This window comes from Panthera uncia, chromosome D1 (genome assembly GCF_023721935.1).
Source record: "Panthera uncia isolate 11264 chromosome D1, Puncia_PCG_1.0, whole genome shotgun sequence".
Taxonomy (NCBI): domain Eukaryota; kingdom Metazoa; phylum Chordata; class Mammalia; order Carnivora; family Felidae; genus Panthera; species Panthera uncia.
This window is the reverse complement of record NC_064808.1, coordinates 25581743-25603612: the sequence shown is the minus strand read 5'-3', so window position 1 is coordinate 25603612 and position 21870 is coordinate 25581743. Positions and strand designations below refer to the sequence as shown.

The following is a 21870-nucleotide window of genomic DNA, read 5'->3' as shown; positions in this document are numbered from 1 at the left end:
TCTCCCTGTGCCCTGCGGCTCCCTGGCTGCGTCAGCCTCGAGCTTTGGTTACCGATCCTCCTCAGATTTTCATAGAACTTAAAAGGACTGGTCTTCCATGAGTCCAAAGACCCTTTCCTCAGCCCTGGTGTGTAATCCAGCTTCCTGTAAGGCGAACTTCTGGACCAAGAGGATTAAATGTACACCTCCCAGGACTCACACCCACAGCAAGGAGAGCAAATTCGGCCTGGACTGGTGACCCCTGCACCTTGCCTACATAGGTTTAGGGGTCTTTCGTCTCCTGGATCCACAGGTTCCTGTCCACAGACCCCCTGTTAGGCCAGCAGGAGAGTTCACTGAGAGGGGCAACGAGAATTTTTGATCCGCTTGTTTTTCAGGTGAGTGCCTGAGCCTATCTTCCAAAGGATTTTCTTAGGAGAGTGACTTTTTTTTTTTTATATGAAATTTATTGTCAAATTGGTTTCCATACAACACCCAGTGCTCATCCCAAAAGATGTCCTCCTCAATACCCATCACCTCCCCTCCCCTCCCTCCCAACCCCCATCCACCCTCAGTTCTCAGTTTTTAAGAGTCTCTTATGCTTTGGCTCTCTCCCACTCTAACCTCTTTTTTTTTTTCCTTCCCCTCCCCCATGGGTTTCTGTTAAGTTTCTCAGAGAGTGACTTAAAATCAAAGTCGGAATTCCAGTGGTCAGAGCTGGATGGTTTCTTAAAACTATTGTCTTAAGCCATGTCTTCCCATGCGTATGGGGGCCCAGATTGGCCGAGCCCTTGCATGGCACCTCCCACCCCGAAGCCTGGCTTATGCTCTGCTCCAGGATGCAGGGAGAGGTGCTCTGAGGTCACACCTCCTGGCTGCAACACCGTTCTGCCCTGAGCCCCACTGTGACCTTGGGCACGCCACTTTCCCTCCACCTGCTGTCTGGGCCCACATCTGTGAGACGCAAGTGGTAATGACCATTCCCACCTCATGCACCGTTGTGAGGAGCTAGTGGAGCTGAGTGTGAAGAGCGGACAGTGGGGCCTGGTGTATGGCAAGTGCTCTAGAAGTCTCTGGGTTGTGTGGCCTGCATCTGCATAACCAGGGGAGCTGCTCAGTGACACGCAAGCTTAGTAAGACTTAGTAAGACTGGCTTTGTTCTAAAACAACCTAAGCTGAAGAGCCCCACTTGGGAGGCAGGAGATGATGCACTTTGTGGTCAGACCTGTCCGTTTCTGTGGCTTGCAACAAGGTCATTCTTCTCGGAGACAGCCTTCCCCTTTGCACACAAAGAGGAAGTGAACATTGTGCCTTGGCCCTTTTATTTGCAAAGGGTATATTCTTAAACAGGTCCCTGCACTTTGAGATTATGATCTTGGGTTCCCCTCCAAACTTGAAAAAGCACACCTCCCCCAGACCTCACCATCTGGCCCCCAGACAGTGACATCTGTAAAGCTAGGCTGTCTCAGGAAATCTCATTGGTGAAATGAATTCAGATAGGCTGGCTAGGAATGCTGTCACCAGGACGGGAATGGGGCTGAAGAAGCCTGAACAAAGAAGATTCCTAAATGGTCTCCATCCTCCTGAGCTGGGAGGGGGTTAATGCTGGCCTAGTGCTTCCACTGCTCATCTGGCCCCGGCAGTCCCCAAGGACTCCAGAGTGACCGGGAGGTGGACACAAAGGGGTTGTTGAGATGGGGGGGAGGGGAGAAAATAAGTGATCATCACCTTGGAAAAATGTAGACTCATTATCTGAGGGCCTTTAACACCAGCAGCCAGTTTGCAGGCCTGGAGGAGGGGCGGGGCTGCAATCCCTCTGGCCTGAATGGGAGGGTCAGACATCAGCCTTGGAAGAAGCGGATGCCCCTTTCTGTGAACAGGTTGGTTAAAGGGGAAATGTCCTGTGGATTTTGCAGCGGGTGGGGTGGCGGGAAAGGGAAGGCCTGAGGGTCTCCTACGGGGCTGTAGGTGGTTCAGCTGAGGAAAAAGTTTCCATGCTCTTGGTGTCTGGCTGTCATCGGGCAACGAGCAGAGAGCAAAGGAAAGGGAAGAGCAGGAGCGGGAATGCGGGGGACCCTCACGTCTGGAGGAGTTTCCTGTGGGGACGAGGCCCAGGCTCCAGATGCCGAGTGCCAGCCTCTTCTTGCCTGCAGGGTGGCTGGAGAATGCGGTCCCACTGTACGGAACTGACGCGCTCGGCCCCTTGTTTCCCAGGGACTCCCGTGAAGAAGTTCACCTTCCTCTCCTCCAGCCTGCCTTTGGCTGCTGTTGGCTGAAGCGGACAGCTGGAGGAGAGAGGCCCCCGTGCTCTGGAGCGGTGGCCCCGAGGAGGCGGCCCAGCCACCAGGGGTAAGGTCACTTCTAGCCCCGATTTCTGTGATTGAAGCGCTTCCTTAGTGTGCTCTGCTACACGTAGGTTCAAAGGGGACCCATCCCTCCCTAACGTGGCCTTCTCTTTGACCTGCCCCGGAAAGAGAAAATGGCTGAGCTCCCTGGGTACTCGACGGAGGTGCATCCTACAGGGGGGAAGGAGGGGAGAGACTTGTGGGGAAGGTGGACACAGACACCTGAAGGGTAGTTACTGCAGATGGCAAGTGCCAGGCAGGGACAACCCCCGTCCTCCCTCACAAGGGCCTCTGCCCAGAATGATGGCGCCAAGGGGTGCACCTCCTCTCTGTGGCCCCCAGAGGGCGCTGTGGGCCCACGCAGTCCTCTCACCACCCGTGCCAGGGCCCCACGCCGCAAAGCTGGTCATCAGGCCTTTCGCAGACCAACCCCAACTGACCCCATGAGGTCTTCATGTTGTCCCCCAACTCCTGAGTTCTGGCCTATCAGTTACTGAACCACAGCACTTGGGTCCATGTTTCTAGTGACCTTAGAAATTTTTTTTTCCTGTGTCAGGTACCAAACATCTTTAAAAAACCTTTATTTCTGCCTGGACTTTGTACCTAAAACAAACTACAGCTGGTCCCAGAAGACCTCTGGACCCCAGTCGCCAGCTTACTGTCCTCCCTCTATTACCAGGTGGAAAACACCCTGCCTCCACCTTGCTGGGCCACACAGACTTAGACTGTCCAAAGTTTGCAAACAACTGTTAACCCCAACAACAGCTCCCACGTGAGGGCCGTGGGGGTGGTGTGGGCTCAGGGGAGACCAGAAAAGCCCCTGCAGCCATCGTATTCCTATCTGTGGGCTCCAGTCCCTCCACACAAACACCTTTTCCGTCCTGATCAATGGCACATGTACTCAACACACGGGAATGATTTTCTCTTATCAGCTACTTCATTTGATGGAAGAGGAACACCAGAGCCCGGTGTTGGGGGACGGATGGAGACTCAGGTCCTGGGTGAGGTGAGTAGGGGGTAGCCTCAACCCGGCTGTTGGCAGGAAGCCTGAGTAACCAGAGAATTAGCTCTGGGTTCTCTTCCTGGTCCTAAATGGGCTCTTCTCCAGCTTTAAGCAACCCTCTATCAGGAGTGATGAGGCCAAGGTCATTGTTAACAAGTGTTTATTGTTAATAAAACCATGATACATTTACAATAAGTGACAACATTAATGTATAGTTACAGTATCATACAATATTACAGCAATAAAATAACGCCTATTCCTTTGTACATCCAGCTCAAGCAGCTAGTCGAAAATATTTTCCAAGATTGCAAGCCACCAGGGGCTTTTCAAGGTAACCAAAGTAACACCTCCTTAAGTGCCCAGGGCTTTTGGTGAATAAATAGTTTCTAAGGTGCAGCCAGACAGCCTGAAGAAGGCTACACCCGGAGCAAGCTGTCCGGAATGCTCCCCCAGTGTCTGGTCCATAAATATGACAAGTGTCCAGCCCGATACTGCCCCTCCACCTAGGGAAGCCCGGGGCCTACAGCAGGCCTGGAGCAGGTAGGTGAGAAGCAGCAGGCCTTCTCCCACCCCTTCCCTCCCACCACTGCCCCACCCTTTCTACCCCCAGGACTGCAGTTCCCAGTGAGAGGTGCCCCCTCTCCAGCCCAAGTCGGAGGACTCAGCCAGGGGTACATTTAGGGGTCTGCTTCCTGAGCCCACAGAGGCAGCCTAAATCTAGGCTTGGGTTTTCAGAATGGGCCCCTAAAAACAGCAGCAGCATGGGCTGAGGCCCCCGGACTCCTCCATGCCACCCTGTGCTTAGACTGAAAGCTCTGAAGGCATCAGTTGGGGAACTGCCCTACCACTAACTGAGCAGGTTTGTGGTCCCCAAAGGAGGGCCTCTGTCGGCCTAGACACCAAAGAGAATAGGACTGAGTGACCCTCTGTGTGGGGATCTTCAGGCCCCCTGGAGGCTCACATCAAGCCTTTGAAGGCACAGCCTTGAGGAATAAGTTCAGGGATTTGGACAGCCTTTCTGACGTGATGTTGAGAAAAAAATACCAGCTTCTGCATGAAGTGGCCTGAGGCCCAGAGTATACATTCTCTACATTCATCAGGATGCCTGTACCTCCAGGAGCCCCAGCTGGGACCGTCCGAGCTTATGGAGGCGTGGGGACTGCGGGTAGTTAGCTTCTGACCGTGCCTTCCAGGCCCTATTTCAAGCGGGAAGAATCAGGATCAGCCATAGATCTCCAGGAGGGGAGCACAAGAGGGTGAGTACACGGCAACCCTCAAGGTGCAAACGGTATGGGGGTTGCAAGTGGGGGAAGGGCCACCTTTTGACCTTGTCTGCCCATAGCTAGTCAAGCAGACACAGCTCGGGGGCAGAGGGTTGAAGGTGGGGCTGCCCAGTGACAGGAGGGCTCAGAGCACATCTACCTGCGCAAGGACGGATCACCACCAGAGGGGAGGTCTGGGGAAAGAGGGGGAAACTGAGTCCCATGAGCCTGGCTCCAGGAGGGCCTCAGCCAGCACCCCGGCCCCCTCCATGGGGCAACGACCCATCCACAGACCCTGGCTACATACTCGTTCAGACGGCCCGGAAGCACTTGCTCCCAGCCTTTCACACCCGCTGGGATGCGTAGAGACAGAGCCCTGGCCCAGAGGGGGCTGGGTGTGCCGACCTGCTGTGGGCCCAGCCCCCTCACACCCGGGAGGTGATGTAGACGGAGTGCACGCGCTCGGCCAGGGTACTCTGCAGGTCCTGCAGCGGGTCCAGGCCCTGCACTTTGCTGTTGCGGCCGTAGATGAGCTGCCGGAAGGAGTCCTGCTCAAGCAGGGCCTTCATGTGCTTGAGGAAGAAGCCTTCACAGAACACGGCCAGTTCAGGGGCATTGGGGGTGGGGGGGGGGGGGGGGGGGGGGGTGAGACCCACAACCTTAGCATGACCCCGGCACAGCCCCACCCGAAACCACCCTCCACCCTCCCCCAAATATTACCCATGGGCCAAGGCCCAGCACAAGCCTTGGCACCCCCCTGACCTGGACTCCGTCCATAAGCATCACCTCCGGGTTGGACTAATCTGGGCTCAAATCCCAGCTGTACCACCAGAAACATCACTTGTTCTTGGCCCCAGCGTTTTCTTTGCCTACTTCCCACTGCTGCCATCATTGAATAGCGGTCATCCTTGCTGGGGCAGAAGCTCCCTTACTAATGGCAGGGTCAGGGAGACGGCATGAGGCCTGGCACCTGAGCAAATGAGCCGGTAGGTGCTCAGTAACTATTTTAACTCCAGAAATATCAAGTGTCCGCTCCGAGCCAGGCAGTGGGCACCAGGTTCTGAGGTCCAGGTCTCTACAGTGTGCCCTTAGAGCTGATGTTCTCCTTCGGGGAGACAGAAACCAGAGGACCAAGCAAAGTAACGGCAGATGGAGGTCAGTGCTGTGAGGAAGCACGGGCAGGTGATGGCCGTGTGGCAGGGGCCTTATGGGAGACGGGGGGGGGGGGGGGGGGGGGGGTCAGCGGGCTTTGTGAGGTGCTCCGGAAGGTGCTTTCCTGGAGGTGGGGATGGTTATCACAAGAGACCCGGGGGAGGGAGGCGGGAGCTGAGAACGAGCCAGGGCACTGGGTGAAGGGAGAGGTGGGTGGGGTGCTAGGGGCTTGGTGAAGCATGATATTTAGTCTGCAAGCAGAGGAAGCTTTGGGGGAGGGGAGGTGTTAAGTAGAGGAGTGACATGGTCCTAACGCTTTTCAAAAAGCCTGTGGACTACGGGGTGAAAGCCAAAAAGGGAGAGGCTGGGCCAGTCCCATGGTCCAGAGAGGGGGCGGGAGAGGCCCAGCGGACAGACTGTCGATGTGTTCACAAGAGCTGACCTAAATGAGGGAAACTAAAAAAGATTTACATATATATAAAGTATATAAAATTCTCATGTTTTGAGTCTAGGCACTTGAGCAGAGGGCCATGCTGTTGCTAAGGAAGGGGAAGATTCAGGAGGACAGGTTGGGGAAGAATCAGGTCAGAACCTGGGGAAGTGATGGGGCTCAGAGAAGCTCAGCCTTTTGCCCCAGGCGTCCCCAGCCTGGTGGGGCACAGCTAGAATGTGAACTGGGATCCACTTGGCTGGAAAGCTCTTCCCCGAGCTACATGCTGCTGAGCAGCGATGACCCCAGACTCCAGAGAGCATTCCTGCCCCCCTCCAGTCCTCACACTGCCCCGCAAGTACTGCCCAGCTGCCTCTGTTTCTTAGCCAGGCCCCAGCGGGTCCTCACCTTGGCGTACTTGTACGTGTTCACGGCGCTCTCCACGCTGAGGGTCTGGGAGCACAGGATCTCGCAGTGCCTCTGTAGGGCATCCAGCTGGAACAAACTGGCGGCTGACAGCAGCTGTGGGGGGGCGCGGAGGGAGGCAAAAGGCGGCCTTGGATGGGGGCAGCCGGGCCTGTGGCCCAGGCATCACGGAACAGAAAGCTGCTTTGTGCAGTGGGCCCTGTGTTCTAATCCTCGGGGCCCTGCCTGCCTCAGCAGGTCAAGTCTGAGGACGGATTTATTTCTGTTCTAGAGCACCTCGGTATTTGCTGGGACACCTTGGAAGGCACAGGATGGGTGACAGACACTGGTTGGGATTCCTGACCTCACAGAAGATCTTCAATCATAAGCTGCATGCTTTGTCTACACCACCTTCTACCCAGGCGCCTGGCCGGCAGGGGCTCTGTTTTCTAAGTGCGAGGAGGTGAGTGGGAGGCCCTGCTGCCTGCCTTTGATCCTCCTGGGCCCATTATCCCTACAGGGGAGCCTTTCCAGCCCCCATCCCCACCCCAGGCATGGCCCAGGAGGCGGTGGGCACCCAGTTCCCTGTCACAGGAAGAGAAAGGACCAGCAGGGAATCAGAAGGTCCTCGAAGAGGCCACCTCCCCTCCTTGGCTCTCCAATGCCGTGTCTCTGAGCGCGGGGTTGAGAGCCAGCAGCCGGGCATTGGGCACACCGGCTCCCACGCCCTTCCCAGCACCGGGACCTCACCTCCAGGATGTCGGAGGCCGGGATGTCCATGGCTTCTGTTCCTCCGTAGTACAAATACTGCATCATCATCTGCAGCGGGAAGAGGCCCCGCATGAACACCAAATGGCCCCGCGGCACCCAGGTCCTCTGGCTTCACCAGAGTGCCGCTCTCCGCCCTGGGCCTGGCTGCGCCCTCTACCCTCTCCATGTGGATGCGTGCACATCCCCACTCACTGAAGCGGATATTTTGTGCAGTCTCTACAGGTCAGCCCCGAGACTCTCCCTCTTGATTTCCTGTATATACGACAAGCTTCTCTCTATGGGATGGTTTCACCCTGAACCTCATGACAGCCCCGTGAGCCCAGAAGGGAAGGTGCTATTCACAGATGGGGAAACTGAGGCCCCAGGAGGGAAGGCAGCATGGCTCAAGTCACTCGGGTCTTCTGACTCCCACACCAGACTCTCAGCAGCACAATGCTCATTTCTCTTCTTACCTAAATCCTAAATAGGGGCCTACCCTCAGAAGCTGCTTCCAACTTTCCCGGCTGTGCTAGAACTCCAGCGTGGAGGTGAGAGCCAGACCCTGTCTGCCCCCTGGATTTGTTCCCTTGGACAGCAAGCTCAGAGGTGGGTCGGGTCTGGTCCAGAGGTCACCTCGTTGCCTGGCCCAGACCTGGGACTTGTGGGAACAGAGGGCCTGGGATATCAAATGAGGTGGCCTAGGACTGGGGAACTACATTTAATTTTACTGCGGTCTGTCACAAACTCTGCCATCACGCTGGAGCCTGGGAGGTTCCCAGTTGGAAAAAGAAAAATGATTCTCCCCGGTTGGCTGCAGAAACAGCCCCAGCAAGGAGCTGGCAAGTGTGTAAGTAAACACGGCTCCGGCCGGCACAGTCGGGCTCTGTTAGGAGCCGGCCCCCGGGCTGGAAGAGGCACCAGAGGGTCTAGGAAGCAGCCCAACCCCAGGGGAGAAGAGTGGGGAGATGGCCAGTCTGTCCAGGCCTGAGGTCAGTCCCCGGAGACTGTCCCTCCCCACAGAGCGGGGGGCGGGGGAGGCTCCCTCCGTCTAGCAGCCCCTGCTGGAGCACAGATGGAGGTGTCTGTCCCTCCAGGAGGTGTGCACCTCAGGTGCCATCCCCTGTGCTGGGCACGGAGTGGCTGTTTGGGACGCCAGCAGGACTGCCTTGGATGATCCAGCGCTGGGAGTGGAGCAGGCGGGGGGGGGGGGGGGGGGGGGGGGGGGGGGCGGGGGTTGTGTGTGGGTGGGGGGGGGGGGGGCGGGGTAGGATCTCCTAGGCTTGTTTGCTAAGGGGTGGCCTCAGGACAGCCCCTCAGCAAGAAGGGGCCTGGGGGTGTGGGCTGTGAGATGGGCTGGAATCCTGCAGCTCTCCTTCCCAGGCCCCGCGGCTTGGGAGCTGGTTTGACAAGGCCCAGCCACCTGTGGCCTGTGGATCTCCCTGAAGTCCCTTAAATGGATATTAGTCTGTGGAAGCCAGAGCTGAACCGCTCCCTGGGAACCTTGCTGCGGGAGGCAGGTGGCCAGCAGGCAGAGATGGGTTGATTGTACGCAGCCTGGCAGCCCGAGGGTCCAGACAGGCTGCTCTGGGAAAGGCCCCAGGCAGCGTCAGCTGCAGAGGGGGTGGCAGGGTCTCCTTCCGTCCTGGACAGGACCCCAGGAACCTGACTCCAGGAGGCTGCAGATACTGACGGGACAGGACTGGGGTCAGAAGCCAGGTAAGACCAGCAGGGCTGTTCCTCAAAGGCCCGGGTGGGGTCGTCGGCAGTGACCTTGGCAAGATCTAGGCTGGCCCTAACACTATAGCCGCTGACCACATCTAGCTTTTAAGTATTTGGAATAAGACTGGTCTGAATTGAGATGTCAAAAACACACTGCATTTCAAATGCTTATGTTTTACATTCTTGGTATGAAAATACAGTTGCTAATTTTTATATTGATCACATGTAATATTTTGGCTACCGTGGGTTTAATATATTATTAAAATTAATTTCACTCCATCTCCTTCTGCTTTTTTATATGGCTACTAGGAAATGTTAAATTACATATGTGTCTTGCATTATCTTTCTCTTGGATGGCATAGCTCAGATCTCCTTGGGCCTGTTTCCTCCTCTAAAAAACAAACCTAATGAACCCCTTCCCCCGCCTGCCCTCATTCCCTCCCAGTGCTGTGAAAGCCAGGGAGATACTGTGGGGCTGCCCTGAAACTTTCAGCTTTGTTAGGAAACCCCGGTCCCGGATCGAAGCCCGGAAAGCACAGGTCAGCATCTGGATGCTCCATCTGAGATGGCACTCCCCCACGTGGCAGAATTCTATAGCCAGAGAGCCCACATTTCCCAGGCCTGCGTGTGCCACGGATGTTAGACCTGATGTCCCTATTTACCCTCCCAACAGCCCCGAGAGATCGTCAAGGGCTGCTAAGGCTGCTCTGACACGGATGTCCTCCCAGGGAGCGAGAACCCCTCCGGGCTGGGCAGCCACATGGCAGTGGGCACCGTGTCCACACACGTGCCCTCCCCCTACTCTGGCCCCGGCCCTGCTGCCTCTCCTGCATTGCCCTCCCATGTCTGGTCCTGACCCCACCTCATGCCCGGACTTTGGGCTTCTTAGCCAAAGCAGTGTCTAGAGCTGCCCCTTCTCCATGTGACTTTGGAGCAAGGGATGGAAAAGAGGGAAGGAGAGACCCTCCCCTCCCCAATTCTGCTGCCTGTGCCAGACCCTGGGCCTCGCCTCCACCTTATTGGTCACCAGGTCCTGTCCACCTCCCCTCACTGCACAGCCACCAGCTGCTCACCGTCATCACACAGCTGGATTTCTCAACAGCCTCCTAACTGGTCCCCTGGAGTAGTCATGACCCCTCTGGTCCCTTCCTCACCCTCCGAGTGAGCTTTGTAAATGCGAACTTGACCATTCCACACCCATAACCTAAGGTTTGAATCCTGGCTCTATCACTTCCCAGCTGTGTGACCTTGGGTAAGTTACTCAACTTCTCTGTGCCTCTGACTCTTCATCTATCAAGAGGTGATAATACACCTACACCTCCTAGGATGGTGCTGTGCTATGAAGCTTAACTGATGAACACAGTCAAAGCACTTGGAGCCACGCCTGGCTAAGTGACAGTGATGGTGCTATAGGTTAAAGGTCAACCCCTTAATGCGATGGCACCCTGTGGCAGCTTCAGACTCGTTTCTGGATGTTCTTCTGAACCACTAACCAGACTGGATCAGAGGACATTTCTTGAACACACTGTGGTCTCTGCTTCTGTGTGCACAGTTCCCCCCGCCTGGGGCTCCCGATGGCTGGCTAGCTGCCCCAGTCCCTGACGGCCTCTGCAGATTTGGGTTAGATGCCCCTTTTCTGTGCTCCCAGTGCTCCCCATGCATACAGATCACTCTCTGATCGCTCTCTTGTAGTCCTGTCTCCTGGTGGAGGGGGCCCGGTCCTGTTTAGTGTCATCCCCACAGTGCCCACAGATGACGAAATGCCAAGTAAGTGGGTGAAGACAGCAGGAGGAGGAACGAGGCCATTTTAGATGGTGGCTCCCTGTGCTTCCGTGAGACTCTGGCCTCTCCCGCTAGGTCACAGAGCTCTCCTGTGCAAGGCCAGGCCCCGGACCCACATACGAGCTGTCCCTGGCCTCGGTCTCAGCCCCTGGGGGGTCATCCGGGCAGCCCGGAGCCCCCCCCACACAGCCTGGAGACCTGTAGTCGCCACTTTCCCAAAAGGAGCTCTCCGCCGGGGCTCCTCCCTCCAGACTCTCTGGCCCCGACTGGCAGCCAGCCCGTGGAGTTTCCATCACACTACCTCTGATGTTCTCCAAAGTTAGGGACTGAAAGACCCGACCTGGGTCCTCCACAACCAGGACAGGCTCACCCGGCTTTTTCTGCCTGGCCTTCCTGGTTGGGGGTCTGAGGCTGGGAGGGGAGGAGCAGCCCACACCATGCTTCCCAGAGTGAGCACAACCCCCGCGTCCCGCCTGCAGGAGGCAGGGGGCTGACGCCACAGGGGGGTCTGTGCTGTGCTGCGGGGAGCTCGCCCTGAGGCACAAGGGCTCATGCACGTGTGCCAGGCCTTACGTGTCTGTCAGTCTGCCCATGTAGTCGTTTGGTGGTCAGAGCTCAGGACTCATGAGTGAGGCTCTGAAGCCACAAGCCCACACAGGAATGGCTACCTCTGCCTGGGAAAGGCCCAGACACTCCCACCTGACCACTGATGTAGCGAACGCAGAAGGCACTGGGGATGGAGTGGAAGATGGCGGCCAATCCCAGCTGCCTCCCAGCCCAGACGGACAAAGCCAAGGGGCCCTGGGGGTGGGGGGAGCTCCCCCCACCCCACCCCTGAGAAGCACAAGGCACAGAGAACCACACACCTGAAAAATGTGGTACTTCATGTCGCTGATCTCAATGGTTTTGCTGCCGTTGCCATCCTGTTCTGATTTATTGGTCATCAGTGTCTTGAACCTGGAGCGAAAGGGGAGAAACAAGGCGGGTCTTGAGCATGACTTTTACTCCATCATCCTGCAGCAATGGCGCCATCCATCACCTGGCCGGTCACTGGGAGACGGGACATTTTTAAAATTACCGCAGCGCTCCCAAAATGATTCTCGGCAAATGGCGTCTTACATCACCCTGGACTGACAGCCGGGCTGGGCCCCAGTGCGTCCCCACTGCCCCCCAGGGGTGACTGTGACGCCTGTGGCGGGAAAAGTGACTCTTCATTCCCAAACATTTATATTTTCTAGCGAAAGCAGGAACTCGAACAGGAATACAACCTCAGGGCTCCTCCTGGAGCGCTCTCGTCCCATCCCCTCTGTCCCTCTGTCCACACTGTCTTGTGACCCCTGTGGGCACCCTTGTGCTGCCTGTGGGGCAGCGGGACTCCATGGTCGCGTGACCCATCTCCACGGAACAGGCTCCTCTGTCACCTGGTGTCTAATGAAGCCACTCCCACCCCTCTTCCCGATACAGCCTACCTGTTAGAAGCCGTCACCAGCAGGACTTTATGCGCATAAAACAGCTTTCCTTCCACTAGGAAGGTCACATCTGACATCTCCTTGTTGTTCAGAAAGTGAGGATCTGTGCCCAAAAGGAGAGAAGGGAAATGACTAGGCCCCCCCCCCCCCCCGCCCCGGGTGCTGGGTAAGCATTCTGAGAGGTTGGGGGATACAAAGGGGAAGAACAGAGAAACTGAGGCCCAGGGCCTTGGCGCTAGGAATGGGGAACAAGAGACAGACAGGGAAAGATAAAGGAAGACAGACAAGGAGGGGGATCTGGAAAGGTCGGGTGGGCAGGGGCAGGCCTCACCTAGCCTGGCGGGCAGGGTCTTCCGGATCTCTGGAATGCTGGGGACTGGGCTGCTGCCATAGCAGTGCGTGAAGATGGCAGCCAGCTGCTGGGTGACGGAGTCGTTCTGCGGGGCAGGGGCAGAGAGAGGGCCTGTGAGCTCGCCCGCCCGCCATGGTCATCTGTTTATAGCTACAGACACGTCAGGCTAATTTCAAAAGTCCAGGCCTGGATTAGAGCAGCCGCTGTCTTTTATTCCTCCTGGATCTGGCTTGGCAAGAGATGCCTGTTCCTCCATCACTGAATCCCCAAATTGCTTTCCTGGCCAGGCTCCAGCCCCGACAAATCCACGGCCTGTGGCCTCGGCAGCCAGGCAGTGGGAGTCTGGGTGTGGGGGGTGCGGGAGGGTGCCGGTGTCTGTCTGCCGTGTGTCGGTCTGCGTGTCTGCGGTCTGGGCCGGGGCCCTGGAACCTGGCAAGCTCAGGGTGGGGGCCTGCCCAATGTCACTCACTTTGCTGGTCTTGAGGATGTCGAACATGAGCTGTAAGCCCTCGGTCACCAGCTCCTCGTTGTATTCCTCCTCCTTGATGGAGCTGAAGTCCCGCAGGAGGCTCTGCACCACCGAGTACCGCGACTGGGAGAAGGAGGTCCTCAGGGACTCGATCCAGACGTGCAGCTTCCAGGGGACGCCTGGGCGCAGGCAGGGGAAGGGCAGGCCTCAGCAGAGCGGGCCCTGGACAGACCCCCCCCCCCCCCCCCGCTTTCTCGGCAGGCTCTCCCGCACTGTGCCCCCTCCGGTCCCCTAGCATCCCGCCCTGTCCCCTCATGCTGAGTGGCTCTCTCCGAAGCCAGCTGTAAAGAGCTTCCTTTTGGCCTGACAGGCTTGCTGAGGTCGGGGGGATTTCAGGTTCTCATCAGATGAGGGAGAGCCGGCCGGAGTGCCAGGAACGTGCACGGCTCAGCCTGAGGCCACGCCAGTCCCACCGTCTCTGGGGCCCTGGAACTACTTACTGGGAAGACCTATTAATTATGAGGGATGGCCAGGTGGACTCGGATGCCTAGAAAATAGGCAGGACACATAGGCAGGCCCACGCCTATCTAAACGGCTGAAATGAATCCTGACCTACCTCAGAGGGCTTTTACCAGCGCTCAGGTCACTGGCATTCAGTGGCACATAATTACTGTGTACCAGCTCCCTGGAGTGTGTCAGTGAGGCCATAAAGTAACTTGAAACTACTTTGTGAAGGTCATGACAAAAACTAGTAATTTTCCTGGTAATTAGAGACATAGCTTCTTACCCCCCAGCCTCATATGGATTTAAACAAAAAAGGACGGATGGCAGTCCCCAGGGACACATGACTTAGGTGGCATTAGCATCCTCAGTTTGCTGACTGTAGATGGGAATGATACACCCATTTTACAGTGAAGAACACTGAGCCTGACCGGCCGCAAGAAGGTAGCATGGCCTCCTGCTCCCCTGGCCAGTGCTAGGGGTCTGTGTGTCGTGGCCCCTGTGAGAGCAGGGACACCGCTGCCATGCACCAAGCGCTCGTGGCGAGCCAGAGCCAGGCCCTGTGCCTCACGTGACATCACACTCTTAGATGAGGACCATCAGAGCCTGTGGAATGGCTGGGACCTCACCCAGGTCTGTCTGTCTGTCTGAGCGGCCTCCCTGGTGGAAGGACAGTCCCACAGACTTGCAGACCCGAGGAGTGGAGAGTTTGGCCGAGTGACAGGAGAACATCCAGGTGACCGGAAAAGTTGACTCAACCCCGGGGCCGCACATCCCAGGCCGTGACCAGGCCCTGGGGCGGGGAAGCTCTGACCAGGGAGGATGAAGGGCCTGAGGCGGGGCGATGCCCTCAAGATGCACCTCTGCTGAGGACTGAGGCTCCGGGCAGCTCCTGTCCTGGCCATCAGCCATCAGGCCTGCGTAGACCGGTCCCACCCGGTGCCCTGCTGCCTTGTGGCCCATCTGCCCCTGTGGGCACCGCCCCCTTCCTGTCTGCCGCAGAGCAGGACGGCGCGCATGCGCGTGCGTGCACACGTGTGTGTACGTGCATGCCTGCGAGTTCTCACCCAGCGCCCTCAGCTCCATGGTGATGTCCACGTAGCCATGCTCAGCACTGTAGTACATGGCCTCCTGCAGGGCCTTCGTGCGGGTCCGGCTCAGCCGCACGGGCCCCTCACTGCCGCTGCCCTGGCTGGACGCGTCACTCTCCTCCACACCTTCAGCCAGGATCTCCTCCAGGGACAGCACGTCCGCTTTGGCCTGCTGAGGCTGGGTCAGGAGCTTCCTCAGGACGTTCCTGCAGGCCAAGGGACAAGGGAGGGTGACGCCTGAGGTTCTCACCATGGACGGAGCCACCTGAGGTGCCTTCCAGAGCCCCGGGGCCCATATGGGAGCTACGGGGCACCTGTGGGCACAAAGTGCTCACGATCTCCCCCTCCCAGGCGGGCTGGGCCAGGCCTCCCAGCGCCCTCCATCTGCAGCCGCCCGAGGGAGGCAGGGAGGGCACCGGGGCCTCCCCTACCACTCCCCTACCATCCTGGTACTACTAAGTCATGGGCTTTGGGGCCAAGCAGGCCCCGCCATTTTGCCTGTGTGATCTCAGACAGGTTGTTCTATGTCTCTGTGCCCTGACCACTCTGTCACCTACAGAACAGGGTGCCAGCCTCACCCTCCTCCAGAATTAATGCCAGGCCAAGGTGATGGCATCACATGTAGAGCCTGATACATAGCGGTCCTCTGAGATAGCAGCCAATTTTACTCATGGGAAGTGTCTGAAACGTAGGACATGCTCATATTCATTTGTTTTTCCTTCCTTCCATTAGGAAGAATGACCTAAAGTCAAGACGCCTGTTATACAGAATTCAGCGTGTAGAACGTTAGACTTGACGTAACGTGTTCCCATGTACTGTTGCACTTAACCCCGTGAGATCCCACGGACGCTGCCATTCATGTGTGATGAATACAACTTGCTCAAGGTCACCCTGGGCAGGAGTACAGACTCAAACCCAGACTTCTGGTTCCATGCCCCAGGCTCATTCTGTCACATCCTGTGGCCTGGGATGGCTGTAGCATGGGCAGGTCCAAAGGTCACCTGGGGGCTGAGCCTCCTTCCGGCGGCAGCCCAGCCCAGCCCCCACCCCATTCTGTGCTGGAGGTCATGTTGTGCCATGCAGAGACCCCTCTGAGAGACTCGGGGTCATCCGGAGGTAGCTTTGCTCACCAAGTTTACAGAGCACCCACTTTGTGCCGTGCACGGGTATGTAAAGGTGAGCCAGCCATGCCTGTCCCCGATCCGTGTTCCAGAGGGAGTGGGTAGCAGGTGAGTGGACAGACGGTCTCCACGCAGGGTGAAGAGGTTTTGAGAAGGGCGTTGGAGAACAGGAAGTAGTTGTCCCGGCTGCCCCTCCCTTCTCGCCCCTCCCCTGCCTTCTAATAACCTCCTCTCTGTCTGACTTTGCCCCCCAGAGCTGCCGGATGGTTCTGGGCTCAGCCCGCTGCCTCCCCGCCACAGCCCTGGGCAGGCCTGGCCCCCACAAAGCAAGATCCGCCATCTGCTCTGGCAGCGGGGTGTGATTTCCCACACGGCCGCCAGGAGCTTCTTCGAGGCTGAGCCATATGCTGTGCGAAGGCCCTGGGGGTCCAGGAGGCCACCGTGGGCCCGGAGAAGAACCATTGAGCACAGGAAGGGACGTGGCCCCGAGATGGGTCAGTACTGGAGTCTATAGGAAATGGGAGAGCCTGCCCTGGGTGTTGGGAGACCCAGGCTGCAGTCCCGGTCTGCCGGGAACGAGCTGGGGGGCCTCTCCCAGCAAGGGGACCTCTCTGGCACCCAGTGTCTCTGGGCGTCCAACATCTGAGGCCTCTCTGCTGGTCGAGGACCTGCTCGTCTTTCTGGGTGGCTTACATGCACAACTCCCATCTGGAAAGATCTCTAGCTCTTTTGCTGCCCCTGGGGGAGCCTGTTTCGTGCTCCCACATCGCACGGGGCGGGAACCCCAGGTGGGTACCTGTGGCCATGGGCGGCTGAGTGGCTGAAGCAGTTCATATCCTCATGGAGGGAGGAGGCCATGCCATTGGCTTCCAGCATGCTGAGTAGGGGATCAGCGCCTCGGCTCAGCAACAAGCTGACCAGCTCGTAGTTCCCTGGAAGACAAGGCCGACGAAGGATGCTACCACTGCCCACAGCACCGCGCCCGTCTGCTGGCCCCCGCCTGGGTGCCGAGCTCTAGAGAAACACTGATGAATGGGGCCAGGGGGAGGCCTCAGAAGGAGGGGTTTCAAGGCTCGCTCCAGGGATCCGGGCACGGGGCCGCAAGTCCAGCTACGGGCCGAGCCAGCTGTATACCTACCAGCTGCAGAGGCTAGCTGCAGCGGTGTCTCCGTGTAGCTGTCCTCACCGCCAGTCACTGCTGAGCCCTCCACGTGGGCACCGGCATCCAGGAGCAACTGCAGGGCACAGGACAGGACACGTCAGTGTGGCAGGGAGTGTCTGTGAGAAGGGCCTCGACTAGTTCCCTCTAGGCCTGTGACTGAGACCCTACTCCCCTGGGCAGCCGAGGAACTGGGACTTTAGAACTTGGAGTTAGCCTCAGGGCTCCACGTTTCTAGAATCTTCACCTCTATTCTTGTGACTTTGGACCAAGCCCCTAAGCCGTGGGGACATCTGAACTGTTTCTCGCTTTTAAATGCTTTCCTGGGGAGGGACGCCTGGGTGGTTCAGGCAGTTAAGGGTCTAACTTTGGCTCAGGTCACGATCTCGTGGTTCACAAGTTCGAGCCCCACGGTGGACTCAGAGCCTGGAGTCTGCTTCAGATTCTGTGTCTCCCTCCCTCCTTGCCCTTCCCCGGCTCGTGCTCTCTCTCTCTCTGTCTCTCTCAAAAATCAATAAATGTTAAAAAAAATTTAAAAAAATGCTTTCCTATGACTTAATTGTGGTGACCTTTCTAAAAAATTATGCAAATGAACAGAGTGGAAAGTATCATCCCAATCCAGCAGGGGAAACTGAGGCGGGGAAACTGAGGTTCTGGGAGGCAGCAGAAGTAGTGGGAAAGGCACAGGTATTAGGGCCAGAATGAGCCGAGTGCCAGTGCCGGCCACCAACCAGTCAGGGACCTGGGGCACAAACCTCAACCCCTCTGGGCCTCGGCCTTCCTCATCTGGAAAACGGCAAGAGGCCGTTGATACGAAATGGCACTCAACCCACCACGGGGATCCAATAACCAGAAGGTTCTCACTGAGAGGTCTGGCAAGCAACCCGGGGCTGAGAGGCGCAGGACTCGCCATTCAGGGCGCCTCTCTCCGTGCAGGCAAGGGGAAGATGGCCGGGGGCTGGCGGATACCTGGCAGTTTCAGCTGAGCCGGCCTGGCTTTGCCTCGGGGCAGGGGCGGGGTCTGCACTGCCCCAACAGGCCACCACCGGCTGCGTCTCACCTTCCCTGACCTGACCAGCTGCTCCGGTGGGAGCACTTTCATCCTTCCCGGGTTTCTGGACACCAAACCCTCCTCGGAGCCTGCACCCGGCAGGCCAGCCTGCACGGCAGCTGTCCCACACCCAGAGACCAGGTACGAGGGGTCGAGGCTGCCCTCCACGCCTCCACTGCATCGCCTTTCCGGGTGGCTTACATGCACAACTCCCATCTGGAAAGCTCTCTAGCTCTTCTGCTGCCCCTGGGGGAGCCTGTTTCGTGCTCCCACATCACACGGGGCGGGAACCCCAGGTGGGTACCTGTGGCCATGGGCGGCTGGGAGGCGGGGAACGGCCGTCAGCTGGAGGCTCTTGTCAGTCAGAACCCAGCTGTGGCTGCCGCCTGAGCCGGTGTGCCAAGGCGGGGGAGGTGGAGGCCTGCCCGATGGGGCGAAACTGGGCACCAATCCAGGCAAGTCCAGGGCACGGCCCTGCAGGCCGGTCTGGGCTAGGCTGGAAGCCTGCTCGGGTCGTTAGGATGGCAGTAACCAAAAAGCAGGCAGGATAGGGCAGCGGGCCTGGTGAAGACCACTCACTGAGTCACTGCCACAGCCCAGGGCTGTGCTGACAATGATGAATAGCCTGGACATGACCTCGGCCCTCAGAGGACTTGCAATCTAGCAGACAGACAGACAGACAGACAGACAGCAAGGTGTAACGCGAACTCCCAGGAAGGGGCGTGCAACCCTGTATACCCCAGTGGCCTGAGGAGCAAAGGAGTCTGGGAGTCGAGCGGCAGTGTGGCTGGTGTCCTACCCAGGGTGGGACGCCGCTCTGCTCTACTTCTGGGCCCGAACCCCATCCTCACACCGGCCACAGCTACCTTGGGCCGAGGTGGGCACCGTGTGGCGTAGCCTGGATTGACCCCTGAGCTGTGCCCCTCTGAGTGCCCTCAGGAACTGGGAGACTGAAAGACTGGGCCTGTTAATGGGGATGGGCAGAGCCAGAAGGACGCCATGATACCGAGCCGGCTCTGGGGGACCATTCACGAGGGAGGAGAACGAGCTCGAGGTGGGGGTGGGGGGAGATGGCTGGAGGAGGGAAGACAGAGCACGTTTGCAGCTTCCAGCACGCCCCGGGACTCCCTGGCAGACCCGGAGATGCCGGCCAGGCCTGCTACTGCTCAGGCCTGGGTCTTACTTGCTGAGGCCACACATACCCTTGTACGAAAGCCCTCTGCCTGAGGCAAAGTGGGGGGCGGGGTGGGGCCCGCCCTGCTGACCCGGTGAGCTGGCTCTAAGCAGTACCTCTGCTCTCTCTGATTCCAGGCGGCCGCTCGCTTGGGCCAGGCAGGGGCTGTGTCTGGGGCCCGGTGCACCTGGCAGAGGCTCACCTGGACTACAGAGATGTGTCCGTGCAGCACAGCAAACGTCAGCGATGTCCAGTGCCGGCTGTCAGGGTGGATGGAGGGGTGCCTGGGAGAGTTGCTTGGAACCTGGAAAATGCCACGGATGAGCAGTTTTTGCGGGCGAGTGACATTCCTGGGCAAGATACACATGCGCCTGAGCTAAGGGGGGATCCCGCAGGGACGGGGACTAGGAGCCAAGTCGAGTGCTTTCCGGGTTCAACCGGCAATGTCTGCCTGGAGCGCTATGTAGACAAGGCTCAAAAGGATGTTTAAGGGCACCTGGGTGGCTCGGTCGGTTAAGCGTCCAATTTCGGCTCAGGTCATGATCTCGCGGCCCGTGAGTTCGAGCCCCGCGGCTGGCTCTGTGCTGACAGCTGGGAGCCTGGAGGCTGCTTCAGATTCTGTGTCTCCCTCTCTGTCTGCTCCTCCCTCACTCACACTCTCTCAAAAATGAATAAATGTTTAAAAAAAAAAAAAGGGATGTTTACTTAGCGCCGCTGGCCCTGGGCAGATCCACCGCAGGAAGGGCACCAGGCCGCAGAGGGAAGCAGAGCTAAATGCATCTGGGGACGGTGGGGACGGTGGATGCGGTAGGGGCGGGAGGGGACGAGGCTGGTTAAGAGGGACCGGTGTTACGGTAACAGAACCACGGCCATTCTCTCCACTCACCCCCCTGCTCTCAGACACAAAGCCCAAGTTTGAGGCAATGCCCTCTCTGCTGTTATCTCCGTACCCATTCCTCCAAGAACCATTTAGCCGGTTGTCCAAAACACTGCACCCAGCGTGGCTGATGGACACCTTGGGTGCTCCCTTGCTGGGCCAGCAGCCCGGCTGTGGCTCTTTGGGGCCTGCTCACCTGGATGTCCAAGTTCGCCCCCGCGTCAATCAGCATCTGGACCATCGCTTCATCCCCAGCAGCGCAGGCATACATCAGCGGCGTCAGACCCTGTGTGAACCAGAGGCAGACGCTAAACCATCTGGAAACAGACACAGTGACACGTACTCCACAGGCCTCGGTCCCAGAAACCACCGTCCTGTCTCCTGCTTGACTCGGCTGCTCGTCCTGAGCAGTCCTGTGTCGTGGCCCAACCTCTGCCCTTTCCGGGCCCACTGGACACGCCACACGTGAAGGGTGAGCAGGGGACGGTTCCACAGGCACCGTGGGACCCAGGGGTGAGGAGCCCGGGCCCCGCGGCCGGACTCGGGCACAAAGGTCACCTCTGCCACGGCGAGCTGTAAACTTAGTCCAGGTTACTGGTCTCCCTCTGTGCCTCAGTTTCTTCATCTTTAAAAGGAGGATAACGACAGTATCTACCTCAGAGAGTTGTGAAGAATACGAGTTACTACGTGTGAAGTGCTCAGTACAGAGCCAGCTTACCTTAAGAGCTACCTAATTAAAAGAACACAGCGAATGACCCCATCCCTGCTACTATGTCACGCTGCCATAGCCTAACCCGGCCCAGGCCCTGCGCGCCTAATCGCCGTGCGAAGTGCTTCACATGCAGTGTCTCATTTAGTCACCGTAATATCCCTGTCAGGGAGGCTCTATTCTCACCCCCACTGTACAGACGAGGCACAGAGAGACCCAAGGCAAGGTCACACAGGGTGCGGGAGGAAGGGCTGGCCCTGGAACCACACCCGCCTGAGCTGTGAAGCTCACGCTCCGGGGCTGCGCTCGGAGGGCGGAGAGGGCTCTGCCTTGACCATTTCGTGCTACTGAGCAAGTCAGCGCTTTTCCGAAAGCTGAGGCCCAGTCCCTCCCTGCGTTTGGGCGGACGGTTAGTGGGGCCGCCTCCTGGCTGGGAATCTTTCTCCGTGGCCAGTAATAGCAAAGACAGCAGTGGAAAGTGTTATTCCACAGCTGGATCCTGGCAAGCGTTTGTCTGGAGCCCTGCGATGTTATTTATTAGGTTATTTGTGTGTAGACAAGATCTCCTTACCTCATAAATCCTTGCCTAGTGCCCAGAGATAAAGAAATGGCCTGACATTAGTCATGGGCGAGAGGGCTGTTTACCCACAGATCATTCTATAAATACCAAGGTTGAGGGAACAACAGGATCGAGCATTTAGAGAGGAGCCAAGCGCTGCAGAGTGAGGCTCAGGCTTTGTTTCAGCCCCTGCCGCACACGCTCGACTTCTTGTTTCCCACACATCTGTGCACGGTTCAGCATTTAAGTCGGGGGGTCTTGTGAGAAGCAACTGTCAGCCCCATTCCCGAGGCAGGTACAGGAAGACGGCTGGTGACCAGCGCTCACAGATAACCGCTGTCGTCCTCGCGAGGACAACAGGACCCAGAACGAACATTTCTGAGCCTTAACTATGTGCCTGACGCAGACGTGTCCCCTAACCCTACGGGGCAGGCATCACCGGCCCCCTTTGCTGGGGGCGAGGCAGCCCGTCCGAGACACCAGGGCTTTGACAGTGTGGATGGCCCTGCGC

At 58.0% G+C, this 21870-nt stretch overlaps 1 protein-coding gene across 1 annotated transcript in view; it reads right to left on the bottom strand.

Annotated features, from left to right (window-relative positions):
- Positions 1 to 3472: 3472 nt before the first annotated feature.
- The window catches only part of ABTB2 (ankyrin repeat and BTB domain containing 2), a 61163-nt gene continuing 42765 nt past the window's right edge, over positions 3473 to 21870 (bottom strand). The window contains exons 7-18 of the mRNA XM_049639751.1: positions 20288 to 20377; positions 19417 to 19518; positions 16969 to 17065; positions 16627 to 16762; positions 14686 to 14915; positions 13118 to 13296; positions 12628 to 12733; positions 12297 to 12399; positions 11694 to 11784; positions 7327 to 7395; positions 6574 to 6693; positions 3473 to 5206 (exon numbers count right to left, since the gene is read on the bottom strand). Coding sequence (XP_049495708.1) covers positions 5015 to 5206; positions 6574 to 6693; positions 7327 to 7395; positions 11694 to 11784; positions 12297 to 12399; positions 12628 to 12733; positions 13118 to 13296; positions 14686 to 14915; positions 16627 to 16762; positions 16969 to 17065; positions 19417 to 19518; positions 20288 to 20377 — 1515 coding nt within the window. The 3' untranslated portion in view covers positions 3473 to 5014. The remainder of the gene's footprint in view (positions 5207 to 6573; positions 6694 to 7326; positions 7396 to 11693; positions 11785 to 12296; positions 12400 to 12627; positions 12734 to 13117; positions 13297 to 14685; positions 14916 to 16626; positions 16763 to 16968; positions 17066 to 19416; positions 19519 to 20287; positions 20378 to 21870) is intronic.